The sequence below is a fragment of the Propithecus coquereli genome, unplaced genomic scaffold (assembly GCF_000956105.1).
Source record: "Propithecus coquereli isolate 6110/MARCELLA unplaced genomic scaffold, Pcoq_1.0 Scaffold32, whole genome shotgun sequence".
NCBI lineage: Eukaryota > Metazoa > Chordata > Mammalia > Primates > Indriidae > Propithecus > Propithecus coquereli.
Genome location: NW_012148841.1, coordinates 6,761,508 through 6,777,044, shown reverse-complemented (window position 1 = coordinate 6,777,044; position 15,537 = coordinate 6,761,508). Strand labels below are relative to the sequence as shown.

The 15,537-nt window shown below is 48.3% G+C and overlaps 1 protein-coding gene across 2 annotated transcripts in view; it reads right to left on the bottom strand.

Annotated features, from left to right (window-relative positions):
* Positions 1–15,537, bottom strand: part of CDHR3 (cadherin-related family member 3) — a 55,831-nt gene that overhangs the window by 19,961 nt on the left and 20,333 nt on the right. For both annotated transcript variants that reach the window (XM_012650311.1, XM_012650312.1), the window contains exons 5-8: positions 9,868–9,962; positions 9,455–9,559; positions 6,126–6,274; positions 4,210–4,399 (exon numbers count right to left, since the gene is read on the bottom strand). In XM_012650311.1, coding sequence (XP_012505765.1) covers positions 4,210–4,399; positions 6,126–6,274; positions 9,455–9,559; positions 9,868–9,962 — 539 coding nt within the window. The remainder of the gene's footprint in view (positions 1–4,209; positions 4,400–6,125; positions 6,275–9,454; positions 9,560–9,867; positions 9,963–15,537) is intronic.

The window sequence follows — 15,537 nt, the reverse complement described above, 5'->3', positions numbered from 1 at the left end:
CGGCTGCCACAAGAATGTGCCTGGAAGACCTTCAACCGCGACAGGAACGTAGCCTCAGCTGCCGGGCTCTGAAATGCATCACTGTGTTTGCAGCGAGGCCCTGTACCAATGACTGAGATACCAAGACAGTCTCATTCCTGTCCTATGATGGCTAAATTTGGCTCCAGGACTCCCAATGTCCTAGCTGAATGTTCTTTAGACTGCAGGTCAGTCTAGAACTTTCTAAACCATGTTCTCTCCCTCTTTCCTTTACTCAGGTCAGACTTGCAACCTGGTCTGATGATTTCGCAGCCTTGTCTATCTCTCTCCCCGTTTTCTCCCGCAGGCATTTCTCCTAATAAAAGCCTTGCATATTTAATCCTGTCTTGGCATCTGGTTCTCAGAGCACCCAGACTAACACGTGTTAAGTTCTTTAATCCTCTGTACTTCTCTCTGCAGCCAAGTTACGCTCCCTTCTACATTCCACACCCTCTCTTAATGGCAGCTAAAATGGGTCTGGGCTCAGCACATGCAAAACACAGTCTGACAGCAAGGATGGCCTTGGGCTGCTGAGGATAACGGCTTTGCTTGCCGGAGAGAAAGTAGGTCTAGCTGAGCCTCCAGGATGCCTTCTGAGCAAAGATCACCCCATGTTTCAGCAGGGCTGAAGTCTGAGCATTCTCATTCTGGCCTTGATTGCACGATGTCATGGTTTTATTCATAAGTACTTAGAATAGATACCATTTATGAAACACCAACCACATGCTGTATCATACCAAGCACTTTAAAAACACGACCTCTAATTCCCTCATCTCCAGGAGGTTTGTATTCTTGTCCCCATTTTGCAAAGGAGGAGAGAGTGGTTCAGAGTGGTTTCCAGGCCTGTCCAAGAGTAGATGCATGCAGACACGAGTCTCTATTGCCTGTAAACTTTACTGTAAAGTAAAGTCACTGTAAACTTTACTGAGTTCTGTGAAAGACTATCCAGGTACACAGATGGTTTGGGGATCTGAGCCTTGATTACAACCCTGCCAAAGCCAGGAGATTGCATCATCCAAAGAATCCTGGGTCCTGAAGCCAGACGTTTCAGTCACTCCAAAAGAGTCCCCTACACTTGGCCCCTCGGGGCTGCCTGGCATGTTCTTTCATTCTCCTCAGACACTTGGTATTCTTCCCCTAAACTCGTGACTTGGAAAGCCACTCCCCCTCATTCATCAATCCGGGCCTCAAAGGCGAGCTGCCCTGCTCCCAGCCATTTGACCACAGTTCTCTCCCTAGGCAAAGGTGACTGCGTCCGGCCCCTTCTGAATCTGCCAACCTTCTCTGCCTCTTGCTCGAAAACAGCTTGCGCAGCGCTTTCAGCCAAGCGCCCGACGATTTACAGCCAGAGCGGGGGCTGTCACGGCGCCTTTGATGCCTCCGTAGGGGGCCCTGGGCTCATTCATTACCAGCCTGGGAAAGCTGCAGGCTCCTCGGCTGAAAGCTGGGGCCCTGCGTGGACTCGGGGGCAGCAGGGGGCGCCCGCCTCCTCCAGGCCGCCCTCCGCCCCATGGGCCCCCCGCAGCCTGCTGCTGTCTGTGGGTGCTGGCGCCCGCCCCACTGCTCCTGCACCTGCTCTCGCAGGGACCACAGCAGGGACCGCGCCCAAGACCCTTGAGGAAGGGACAAGTGTCAGAGACTGGCGGGGCACCATTTCTGTTGTCGTTTTGCTCTGTTCTGAGCTGCTTGTGTGCTGGGCTTTGACACTATTAGAAGGGAGGAGGAGGACAGGGGGTGCAGGCTCAGGACTTCTAGGCCCCCACCCGCCCAGTATGCAAACGAGCCATGGGCGAGCAGACTGCAGCCTCTGGTACTGCATGGGAGGGAGCCCTTTTGTCTCTCCTCCTCACATCTTGGTGGTCCTAGGATGGCTGAGCCTTGGAAAAGCCCGGAGAAGGGACTTGAGTGTCGTTTAGATGATCTTCAGTAATAAATACAGTTAGTCCAGTTACTGACATAGCATTGGCCTTCAGGGCTAATGTGGAGAGACTATGAAGAGCAGGACTCCCTATGGGCCGGCCTGGACAGTGTGGGGTATTCAAATTGTGACTTCACCAGCTAATCTGGAACACAGTCTGCAAATGTCCTCCTACGCCTTAAGGGACTCTGGACCACAGGAAGCCAAATATGCAATTAACAGATATGCGCCCAAGGGAGAAAAGGACAAGGAAGATTTGAGACAGCACAGCCCTCTCCAGGCATAGATACCCAGAGTTCTCGCTCCTGAACCCCCATCCCCCACCTCTCAGGGCAGGTGAACAAAGAAGACCAGGAGGGCTGGGAGGGCAGGACAAGAGGGGAGAAATTTCCCAGGATGCACTGGGACCATCCACGAGGACCAGCATAGATTTAGAATTTCAAAGAAAGTGTACGTGTGACTCCATCCCAGGGCCCAGACATCTCTCAACAGAGGGTGGCTTTAATTTATGCATGTATGCATGCAGTGGTGTGGAAGTCACAATCCTACCTACAGCAACCATCGGCACCCATGGAACAGACTCCGAGGTGCATGAATGCTTAGGTTGAGACAGGAACCTATCACATGCTCAAGGCTGTGACTGACTTTGTCAGGGTGTCCACAGGAAGCAGATGGCAGATTAGGATAAATCTAGGAGGGCTTAGTAATGGGCTATTACAAAGGTGCACTCAGAGTACATGGAAATCTCAAGGGGTGGTACAGTATCTCAGGGCTAATAAGAGGAGCATCCTCACCATCTCTAGGCCCACAGGAGCCAGCAGAGGAAGCAGTGCCTGAAACCAGAGACAGAGAGTACCATGTGCAGAGGGCTGCCTTGTGGGGACTGAGACCTCCAGGAGCAAGAGGAATACATCCAGTCCACAAAGAAGGAGCAAGGGATAAATATCCTGACCTTCCTTTCCCCCTCCCTCCAGGGTTCTCTGCTGGCCAACCAGAAGCTGGAAGGCAAGGGAGCCAGCTGGTATCCGTGCAGGTCAGCCTCCTGGGGCACAGTGCAGGGTGGAGACTGGATCTGAACAGACAGATCGGGGGTGTGTCCAGAACAGAATTGAACTGTTTTGATATCAGACTCAAGGACACACTGATTCTCTAGCATTATGCTGGGCATGTCATTTGGGAGAACAGAGACATTCATAAACATAATAAAGGAATTTATATTTCTATTGTTCATCCTAGACAATCCTTGTCTAGGGTGGGGTCCTTTGCCCTTTGCATGTATTGGGTCTGTGTCCAAAGTCACCTGGAGAAAACCTGCAAAACCAGTAAAAGATAAACTCAGGAGACTCTCCATGGGGATATCTGAAACTGAGACCTGCTCTTGTCTTCAGCCTTGCTCCAGATGCAGGGCTCTCTCTTGGCAAGGGTCACCGCGGAGGTGCTCTCCACAATCCCCCCCACAAAGAGCTCTTTTCAGATTCTCAAGAAACCAGAGAGTGGCTGGTATGAAAGCTCAGAGATGAGGCTAACACAGGAAATTACTAATCATGTTCATGTTGCTTTTTGACAAAATAGTAGAATGGCAATACTGTTTTCAAAAAGCATATTAACCCAGGATCACAAGGGGCCTTATTTTAAAATAACAGTGAATAGATTGTGAGACAAAGAATGGTGAACATTTATAAAGTAACCCTCATATCCCACTTGTATCTGTATTTTTTCCCTTTGGTTGCCTTTTGTTTATATGCAATTAAGTTGTGTAAGGTGAATTGAATGCTTTGTTTTGTTTTACATGAGTGCTTGATTTGATTTATGCACATTACTGGTGGTGTGTTTCTCTGGGAGTTCCTATTTACTAAGCCTAAGTCTCAAGCATCTATTACAACTGCTAACAGCACCATCTTGCCACCAGTGGCAATAAATAAAGAAAAGGCACAGCCCGGAGAGGACCTAACAAGTCCCTGTGGTACTTTTCACCAACAGAGATAAACAGGTTTTAGAAGGGAACAAAATAAAAAATAATTCTTAAAAGAGTAAGAAAGTGGAGACGGGAGATAATGGAGAGGAAAGAAAATGAAAGAGAGGAAAGAAAAAAAGGATGAGGAAAAGAAAACCTGTGAACAAAATTGGACAGTTCGAATCTACTTATTTTCATGAGCCGTTTCCCCAGATGCCCATAATTCTGCAGTCCCTTCTGAGAACATACCAGAGAAGCCAAAGGGCCAAGGACCACCAAAGAGGTAAAATGCTCAGCACGAGTTTCAAACCGTGAATACCTGAAGGAGAACTTCCTGCACGTGGCGGGGTTGTCGTTGATGTCTTCCACAAGGAAGGTTATCTGCATGCGATTCTCCTGACCTCCGTGGGGTCTGTCCTTCACCAGAACCTCTACAGAAATGGCAGGATTTTGTCTTAATTCACCTGCATCTCGGTCTATCCTCTGGGCCACTAGAATGGTGCCAGTCACTAAGAAGGCAAAGGTTAGAACATGACCCTTTGAAGAGAAACGAAGAGTAAAGGAATATGGAAATGTGGAAAAAATGGGAAAAGGTCATTCTCCTTTGAGGACTGGCTTACATAGAGAATCTTCTCAATACAAACACTGTTTTAGGAAATCCCATGTGAGTTCCTGTGCTAGACATTTGTTGGGATATCTGGTTTGACTCTTCTAGAATTTTTCACAACAGACTTCAGGGTTGGGCTCCTGGCAGCAGCCCTTGCCCGTAGTTGACTGGACTGGTGGATAGCTGATTCCAGCTTGACCCGCTGGGTTGTCTTCTGGGGAAATTATAACTGAGAGTCCCATGTTGGGGAATCAGTCAGGTTGATAGTGGAGCTACAGGTAAAAGGCCAGCGCTCTACCACCGAGGCCCCTGGGCCAGTGCTGGTTCACACCTTTCCTAGGCCCCGATTATTTGACTCTTTCTTATGAGAGACCCAGGATCCTGGTGATAGATGTCTTTACCTTTTTTTTCCCCTCTTGCTTAGTTTGGTTTGCCTTAGTTTCTGTTACTTACAACCAAAGAGTCTTGATAAATATGCTCAAAAAAAAAAAAAAAACAAAACCCACTGTACTTGTCTGTACTTGTTAAAAGTTTAATTTTGCAATATCAGAGTGAACAGAAATCTCAACCATGCTTGTCTGTCCCGACATTATCAGCTGACTGAGGTCCTCAGTGACAGCACTGGGAAGTTTTCAGAGCTAGAGGACAATTGTTGCCTTTGCTTTCCTCTCCTGGGCAGCAGTATCCTTTGCTCTGAAGCCTATGGAACCAGTAACACACTGGCTTTCTGGGATTGCCCACGGCTGGCCTCCATGAAATCGTTATGTGAAGTGAAATCTGTTTTGGTGAAGTGATTGGAGGTGGGATGGTCTAGTAGTGGTTAATAGGGCAGGCCCTGGAGCTGTAAGACCTTGCACAAGTCATTTAACCTGTCTGAGTCTATCCCTAAGCCTCAGTTTCCTCATCTGTAAAATGTGGATTATAGTAGTTCATTGGGTTGTCATGTTGAGTACCTGAGGCATAATGCATTTTCGTCACTCAGCATAATGCCTGGTATATACCAAGGCCCCAGTAATAAAAGATGGCTATTACAGAAGGGAAGAACTTTCCATCCCTGCACTGAGATACTCAGATGGGAAAATAACTCCCCGCAATCCAGCAGATTGATCTAGAGTGACACTGTCCACTATGGTCTCCACTAGCCACATGTAGCTATTTAGCACTCGAAATGGTGCTAGTCTGAATTGAGATGTGCTGTGAGTATAAAATACACAACGAACTTCCAAGACTTGGTACTAAAGAAAATAATGTAAACTATCTCATTAATAATTTTACATATTGATTACATGTTGAAATAATATTTTAGATATGTTGGGTTACAATAAAATACACATTTTTCTCTCATTATTCCCTAAACAATACAGTATAACTACTATTTACATAGCATTGATATTGCATTCGGTATTACAAGTAATCTAGAAATGATGTAAAGTATATGGGAGGATGTGCACAAAGCTGTATGCAAATACTACACCATTTTCTATCAAGGACTTGAGTGTCCACGGATTTTGGTTTCCTCAGGGTTCCTGGAATCAATCCCCATTGGACACCGAGGGACAACTGTACTGTAAAACAATCCAAATGGCCGAATTAGAAGATGCACTTAGGGATGGATGTGTGTGACTTACACGGATTTATCACGAAATAGTTGCTAACAGTAGTAATGCTGTATAGGAGGTGGCTGGGAAAACCTTCACCATCAGGATCCTCAGCTGTGATGTTGGCCACAATGGTTCCTGGACTCAGTTCCTCCAGAATCGTGTACACTCGCGTTGGGCTGGAACAGAAATACAGCAGACACAGCTAATTTTCAGGGGCATGGGAGGGTGGGTATTTTGGTTGGTACTAAATATAGCGCTGAGCTGTTTGAGTTGCATCAACATGCTCAGAGGGAGAGCACAGCAGCTGAGAGGAGGGGTGACTGGCTTTGTATTCCCAAAGATCACATCCCCGTGGATGCAAAGAAAGAACCACACTGTTAATGCAACGATTTACATGGACCACAGTCTCTGACTGTGCACACCTACCTCACGCCATTGCAGATCAGCTTCGGCACTAGCATCTTTTAAAATGAGGATGGTTGGACTATCCAGCTATCTCCTCTTGGTCTCCCAATTTTGGTGCAAAAGTTCCCTAAATTCTTTTACAAATCCATTTGGACATTATGTCCACAACTACAGGTTCTCTTCCTTATTCCTGACTCCCATCCCATGATGGGAGAAGCTGGAAAAATTGTAAAATTTCTCTATTCTAGTGCCTTTGCTCACTTTTTTTTCTTCCTTGTCTTTTTTTTTCTTTTCTTTCTTTTTTTTTTTTTTTTGCCTAAGTATACAGAATTTATAGACAGAACTTGTATACCTTTCCAAGTCACATTAATCATGAGGTCAGCGGCTCTCTGAACTGAGCAATGAGTCTCCTGACAGAAGATCAGGTCAGATGACTGTCCTCCAAGGATGACTTCTTACCAGATAACCCCAAAACACCGACTTACCCATTTTCCTCAGTCACCAAGGCCATTGGAAAAGGCCGGTAATAAAACAGAGAGGACGGGAGTTTTAACAACTATACAATTTGGATAAACTGAGTAATTGTGAATGCACCAAGGGAGGTTTATCATTTAAAATAGCTCTGCAGAAGGTCCTTTTGCTGAGGGAAAGTGATTTCAGTGGGGCAAATTTTCACCTCTAATTTCCTAGTTTCCCAAGTCGAGATTTTCCCTATGTGGGACCTTCTTTGAGAGGGGTATGGCTGCATTGCTGGAATGAGTATTTAGTGAGTGCCTAAGGTGTGCGTGGCACTGCCAGGCACCACGTGGAGAAGGACTGAGAGTAAATATAAGAGAAATGGGCAGGAGGGGAGAAAGACCTACCTGCCCAACTCTAAAATAAAGTGCTCTGCAAAACAGCAAGCCCTACGCACACCTGAAGAGTAAATATGTCAGGTACTTTTATAATAAAGTGCTCGGCTTTTATAATAGCAGGCTCCTAGGGTACACGTCATGAGTCCATAAAGCATTCTGATGTTTGTCACCACCCAGGGATAGAATGGTAAGACATTTTCAGCAGACAGGCAGGTAACAGGGCTTGCCGTTGTTGTATTAATTGCAGGAGTTTAACAACAGGTAAAGATAGAAGGGCCGTTTCTACATTTTACATTTCTATTAATATTTCACACTCAAACTCAGCATACTTGGGTCAGTTTGAGGATTTCATTTTGTTAATCCTGAGTTAAATAATTTATGGTTAGTGTTGGCACTGATTTGGGGGGGAAGGAAAATGAGAAGCTCAGGGGAACCAAGAAAGCCCTCAAAGTCAGCAGCTAGTCTACCAGGAAGCGAACCCTTTCCGATTGCGGATGGTTGCTGGACGAGGCTGGCTCTAAGTCGGGGCAGCCACCCTGCCCCAAATCCTCCTTTTGGAGTGGAGGCTTTCACAGTCCTTACCACCACCCATGGAACACTGAAACAAAGTCGACCGACTAAAAAAATCAGATGCTCGCACAGATCACACTCTCTGCATGGAGGGAGCCAACAGAATCCTCTCTCAAACCAAAAGGGAGAACCAGAGAGCACCAGCCTGACCTCTGGGTGCCCCTCAAACCAACCAGGGTCATGTTCTCTCTCTGCTGAGGTCAATTTCTGTATTTTGGAAGATGTAGCCCAAACCAGATGGTTTGCAAGTGCTGCCCCTGGAGATAATGTATTATTTTTTCCTTTGCAGCCCCATTAACCTGCTTCCCTCCTCACAGACGGGGTGTGTGGGGAAGGCCTCAGGGAATGCATCTGCTCCAGCCCAGCAGCCATCGCTTTCCTCTGGGGGTCCCGAAGAACCTGAGTCTGGGCTGGGATGTCCCAAGTATTACTAAACTGCCTGGCCCGTGCTCCTGGAGCGGCCCATCAGCAGAAACGCACTGTGCTCTCCTTGGGAGTCTGAGCCAGCATCGGCACTGATGGGAAGCATTGCATGGGAGTTTGTCTGCTGCTGTTCCCTCCACGTTCACCTACAACTGGCCTGTAGACCATGACAACATCCGCAAGTTTCACAGTTGCAGTGTGTTGGCCACCTGGCACCAGGTTAGCCTGGAAGTGGGGTGGCTTTAATATCTCCCAATCTTGGGATACTTTTGCAAGCCATCCACCTCGCTCTGCGGCCTAATGGCTTTTTGTTGGTCAGTGCTGAATCTATTCATGGCCATTAATGCAGTTAACCCCAGGCAGGTGATTTTGCCACTGTCCCTGTGGCTGGCTCCTATGCCCATGTCTGGGACTGGGGCGGGCAGAGGCTCTAACCAGCAAGCCAGGCTGTTTGGAGTGCCAGCTGCTAGCTCAGAATCCCACCCTCTGCCCCTGCATCCACCATCTTCTATAGGCTCGAGTCTCCCTTTGTGCCTGGGATGGTGCCAGGCACATTGCCACAAACTGCCCCTACCAGATGCATTTACCTCCCTCACCTCTGCCGGACACAGGAGCTGTCACACAGCCAGATCTCTTTTCTGGATCCACCATGACAGGAAGAAACTTCAGCACGGCCAGCAGTGGGCAGCCACCGCTGCTGGGTGCGAGGCCGACACTCTAAGGCAGGCTGCTGGGTGCGAGGCCGACACTCTAAGGCAGGCTTCAGGGAGCCTTGCCCGACGGTACGTGCGCTAGGATTCTGCTGTCATTAACGCACAGGGGCAAGCCACGCACCAGGAGCTGTGTCCCACCCCTCCCCTCTGCCCACCATATCTACAATCCCCCGGCGCGTGGGGTGTGGGGGAGCGGGGGCGTGGGCAGCAAAGGTGGAAAACACAAGTGCAGAGGCCAGATGAAGGACGTGGAAGATCTCAGGCCTCTTGGCTCTGCTCTAGGCCAGAGCGAGGGGCACCCCTCTGTCTTGCGTTAAATGAGTCAAAGGAGACCAAGCCGCCTAAGAAGGATGGAGCCTGCAGCCCGGGGTCCTGCGTGCCTCAGGCCTACCTGGTAAAGCGAGGGATTTCGTCGTTGAGGTTCACGATGTTCACCTGGAGCGCCGTGGAGGCTCTGAGGCCTCCGCTGTCCCTCACTTCCACAGTGAGACGGAAACTGTCAGGGAAACACCCCAAGTGAGAGAATCAAGCTCTGCTTACACCACCTCAAAACGGGGTACGGGAAATGGGGTGGGAGGAGTGAGGGAAGAGTCTGCCCCCTGGCCACCTGCTGTCCTCTCCCCCATCTCTAAACCCACGCCCGGCTCTTCCGCAGTGGCTTATCCACAGCCACCATCTCTGCGGGCGGGTGTCTGCCTGTGGCACGCTCCGCCTGCCCTCTGAGCTTAAAATGAGGCAGCGGACTGCTGGGGGCAGCTGCCCTCCACCCTCGGACAAACAGTATTCGAGCACGGGCAAGGCTACCTGCTGTGTCCTGCTTCAAAGTCCAATTCTGTTGTGGAGAAGAGGGTACCATTAGCAGACATTCCAAAGTTCTTTGAGGGAGAAATCAGGAAATACTAAAAAACGAGGGAAAACATTTTATTAAGGCAGCAGCACACCTATACACCTTTCCCCAGAAGTGTTTGTTCAGTTCTCACTTTGTATTCGTAACCCATGGAATATTCCTATGCGTCAGGAAGAGGTCCAAATGCGCAGCTCTCGGACTTAATGGCTCTTGAATCAAGAAACTTCTGGATCTGTTGGTCTGAGCCTATGGCCCCGATTAACCCCACCCTGAGAAGCTGTCATCGGACCCTGCTTCCATTACAGAAAGTGTGCAAAGGTCCCTGTCCAGGCAGGCTCTGCTTCTGAGTCCCGTCTCCTTATGCCCTCACTGTGTTCTCACTTCCCCTCTGGGCAACCTCTGGCTTAGATTCTATGTGTTTGTTGGCTTTAACCAACACTGTTTGAACACACCTACCACACACTGAGTAGCAGGACTATACCCAAAGGAGTAGGATCTGGTCACTACCCTTAAAAGAACTTTCTACAAAGCAGGGTATAAAAATGTGCACAGGCATTACTCGTTGCAATGGCGGAAGGAACAAGGAACATGTGTGAGCTGAGAATGAAACGTAGCAGGGCTTAGAGGACAGGTTGGAATCTGGCTTGGGGCTATAGAAGAGCTTTTGAAATCTAATTTCTAGCATGTGGTCACCAGTAAAGCCCTTCCCACATCTTTGGTAGGTGAGAGTCTTTGTCATCCTTGGCTCCCAATGCCAAGCCCAGCTCTCTTGAAGACACCCTGCCCAGAGCCACTTGGTCTGACAGGAGCAGACAGGCTCATCTGTGCAGCCCACTAAGGGCCAGCCCACAGGAGGACTGTGCCTGAGCCACCCACGGGTGCTCATCAAGGTTGCTTTCTTGCTCCCACGATGGAGTCAAGGAAGCAGAGGAAGGGCCCAGATCACAAGAGCTGGGTCCAAGCTCCAGTCCTCGCCACAAGATCTGGGGCAAGTCCCTTTCTTGCTCATAGCTTAGGGATGATACGACAATTGCTCCTCCACGTTATTGTGAGTATTAAATGAGAATGCACACTGTAAAATATGAAGGGCTGCAGCAACACTGCAGACTACGTGTTTATACCCATTTGTTCCTAACGGCTTCAAGGTTAGAAGGTTTCATTATTTCCTGCTAGGATGAGGGATGTTCTATCCTCAAGGCCTTAGATCTCTGGATCAGATAATCAGTGGAGGTTTTGTAACCAGAGCCACAGCCCCTGAAGTCTAGAATCAAAGGAAAACCTGCCAAGGTTTCCAACCCAGCAATTTGCTGTTTTGTGATCACTGCGGAGCTCCCAGTGCAAGAAGAGAACGTGCACAAAAAAGAAAGATTAAAGGTCTCCCTTGGGGCCAGTATCAGGCATTTAAACCATTTTTTAAAGTGTTTACTTTCTGTTTATTATTTAATAATGTTTTTCTAGTTGTGATGAATATATTTTTGTATAAAAACTGGGAAAGAGAAAAGTACAAAAGAAGAGATGAAATATAAGTCACCTCTAAAATCTCATGATTTTGATGATAGCCTTCTGTTCTTTTCTGTGCAAACTTACACCCTTCAAAAAACTGAGATGTTCAAATAAAAATTATAATATCTGTTCTATTTATTTATATCTTGAGCATTTACCCATGTTCTTAAATCTTATTTTATGGCCTTTTTAATTAATGATGCCACAGCATTGTACTGTAGGGGGTTATTTTACTAAGTCTTTCTTGCTGCTCATATAGGTGTTTCCCATTCATTTTTAAGAGGAAATATTTGGGCAATGCCACAGAGCACCCTTCTCCCAGCCCCCCAGATTGCAGAAGCACCTTGGCAGCACTCCGAGGCGTGATGTTTAAATCCCAAGCCCTCCATCAACTCTCCTGTTCGCTGCCTGGACAGCAACTGCCTAGGCCTGCACATAGAGCAGTCCTGTGTCTTTGAGCAGAGCCTTCCCTGCAGGGAATCCTCACACATCCATAAATCAGAGACCCAAGCTGGATGTGATGGAATGACAGGGTCTTAGAGACCCATGGGGGCATTTACTACATGCAATCAGGATGTCTCTGCACATGGGTTTTGAAATGCTCTAGGAGGTGAGTCTCTAACGCTCATTGGTACCAAGCACTGTAAAGTCTTGGGATACAGAGATGACAGATAGGCCCCATCGTCCAAAAGCTCATGGTCAACTGAGGGAACAGACAAAGAAGATGTGGGGGAGGGACGAATGCAAGATATGATGGGAACGGAGAAGGAGGACTCTGAGACCTCTCTGGAGTACAGGAGTCATGCATTAGGGTAGTAAATTAGCTTTGGTGACCCTGGAGCCAGACTGCCTGGGTTGGAATCCTGGTTCCCCACTTTGCAGCTGACAGAGCTTATACGAAGAATAGCAGTACTAGGGCATGCCCCATGGGGTTATCTTGTAAAGTGCTAGAACAGTGCCTGGCAGTTCTAGTAAATGTTAGGCAATACTGTCTCCTTAGAAGGTAAGATTCATGAAAAAAAGGGCTTCATTTTATGCACCGCTATATCCTCCGTGACTGGCACATAATAGATGCCTAATAAATATTTTTTGAACATTGGGGTTTTTCTTCTTGTTCATTGCCCATCTATGTGAGACCAACATTCCGACCTTAGAGAATCTTAAAACAAAATGAAAAAAAAGCAACAATAAGAAGTCATGCTGAACTCTTTTTTTTTTTTTGAGACAGGATCTTGCTCTGTCACCCGGGCTAGAGTGCAGTGGGGTGATCGTAGCTCACTGCAGCCTCCAACTACTGGGCTGCAGCGATCCTCCTGCCTCAGCCTCCTGAGTAGCTGGGACTACAGGTGCGCACCCCCAAACCCTGCTAATTTTTTTTATTTTTGTAGAGACGGGGTCTCACTCTTGCTTGAGCTCGTGCCAAACATTTTTAAAAATTCTGTTTGAATGTGGTCATGCTAGGTTTGGCTATGAAATCTTCTACAGTTTGGCCTACAGACTCAACAACTAATGCAGAAAGAAAGGAAGAAAGGAAAGAAAGAGCAGCAGATAGAAAGGATATGGAGAACTGTAGAAATAGGGACATGAGAATTTTATTTTTAATTTCTATTAAGAGGCTGATTTCCTGGAATCTTGATTTTTTTTTCAGAGCCAGGCTAATTTCTTTTTTCCCTGAACCTACGAGCTGTGTTAATGGGAATAGCAGTTTTGTGCTTAGAAAAGAGATAATATCCATAGACTAAAAATATTGTGTCATGTGGCCATTTGCCAGCAACTCAGTAAGGCTTTCTGTAAAACCTGGCGTTTTCTCCCCCTTTTAAAAGGCTTGTTTAATCAAAGCTGTTCCCTTGATATTCATTCTTGGAAAACAGAAATTACATAGAATGAAAAGCAACTGCAGCCCCTCTCTGCCCCAGTACTGGCTAAGAAAAGTCCTGAGTAATCAGATCAATTCAGTTAACAAATGCTTGTCAGACAAGCGCTCTGGTTTCCCTGCTGGGAATATTCCTTTACCACCACCCCAGGTTTCTCTATTTGCAGCCTCTTTGCAGCTATGGTTTGCTCTTGGACACAAAAGCTCCAGTTTGGAAGACAACCGGCCCATCCTTCCTGCCCCATTCATCCTGTATTGTGCCACTGGTGTACGGAGAAAGGAAGGTGAGAGGGAGCTGGCCCAGTCTCCTGAAATGTCAGGCTCCCTGGGGTGGTGGCCTGGGGTGGAGGGGCGCCACACCCTGGAGGGCTGGCTGCCCCACCGCAGTGGGAGTCGCCAGCCAATGATTCGACCCGTGTGGCTTTTGTAGCCCTCAGTTGCTTTCAGGCCCGCAGTGGACACTAGCCACAAGGATTCAGCCTCCCATCTCCTATAGAACAGAGAAGTTTCCAGGCCACCCTAGGCCAAGTTTCCAGGGGGAAAGAAGGACTCTTATTCTCTCCCAGTCCAGGCAGTGCTGACGACTCTGCGAGTCACTGAGTTCATGGTCCCAAACCCACCCCAGAGGGCCACCAGCACATGGTATAATCTTCCAACTGGGCCGTGGCAACTTACAAACACGATGCCACATTCCTATTATATTTTTCAGTTTAAGCTGAATATTTTGTAAAAGCCCCAGTTCCTCTCCCTCTTTTCCCCTGTTCCACCCCCACGTCAGCTCAGGGGTGGGAGCTGGGGAGCAGGGAGGGAGGGTGCCTCGGAGAAGGAAAACTACTAAATGACATACTACCCTCCACAAGCAGTAGCTTGGCTTCCGCTTGTGTCGCATTGCTCTGAGGATGCGCTAGGTGGGTTATAGACGAGAACTTGAGTGTTTTTAAGAGGCACGTTGACAAATGCATGATGCTGTTAACAATGTAATCCTTCACTGTTAAACGCTGCGGATCCGGTGCTTCCCACTCTGTCGTTCCCGTTCCATAATCAGCCGGGGTCCTGTGCTGCCAGATGAGACTCAGGCTTCGCAGATCCAGTCTTTACGACCATGACTCCGTCTGTTTGAGAGTGTCTCTCCGGCATGTGGACACTCAGCAGTGGCCACATACGCAGAGTGGGAAATGTCCCCCGCCATTGCTTTTTCCTTCTGCGAGCATTTTAACAAGAACCTGGAGTAGAACGCCTTTTGCTGAGATCTCAGGCTGTGCTCCAGAGTTGGCAGGCAGACGTCAGGGGGGCTGAATCAGTGGGGACGGGGGTGGCGCTGGCACTCAGGAAAGAAAGGGGTGGGACACCAATGGCAGAATTTGCCAGAATAGGGTAGAAGGGGATGGGTCGGGAGACTGTGGTTCTCACTGGAGTTACCTGGCCCAGGTGAAGGCCTCAGTTCCCTCCCTCATCTGGAAATAGGGGCTGCTCAATGCACTGAAAAGTCCCATCCAGCTAGGACCCCTGGTAGGGCCAGGTTGGGCACATGATGACTTTATTCCTAGGAAGACCAAAAGGTGCAACCAGCTGCCACTTCTCAGAGACAGAGCGCCTGCCCCTGCTGCCTTCCCAGAAGCCCAGCTAGCAGCTAGGTTATTGCTCTTTTAATTTAATCCTTTGTCTGCCCTGGTGAAGACAAAGCACATTTCACTGTATGCAAAAGCCTTGCTCAATGGAAGGGCCAAGAGAAAGCCCCTTAATGGAGGAATTGCTGCACTAGATCATTTTGCCTCCAGCTGTGAAACTGATTAATGTCCTCCGTGTCTCCAAGGAGGCTCTGCTGCAGTCTCCGTGGCCATTTCCAAGCAGAGAGGGAAGGCGGGAGTGTGGGAGTTGAATGGGAGGGGGGTGGGTCTCTAAGAGCCTCCTTCAGGAGGTGGAGAAGCTGTGGGGGGGCGCCCAGAGAAGAAATGCCAGAAAATTCAATCATTCTCGTGCAGATAATCTTTCTCTACTTTATGTTCTGAGCCCACAACTGATGCACGCCTCTGGGACCCTGGCTGCCCTGTGTTCCCCTCACAACACAGAAGGTGCCCAGGCAAGGGGTGCCAGGGCTAGATCCAAGCCCGTGCCTGGCCAGGACAGGAGCCACTAGCCTCGTATCCGTGTGACTCAAGCCCTGACGTGTGGCTGGTCTGGATGGGGATGAGCTCTATGTGTAAAATACACACCGAGCCTGAGGACTTCGTGTGAAAACAAGAGTGTAAAA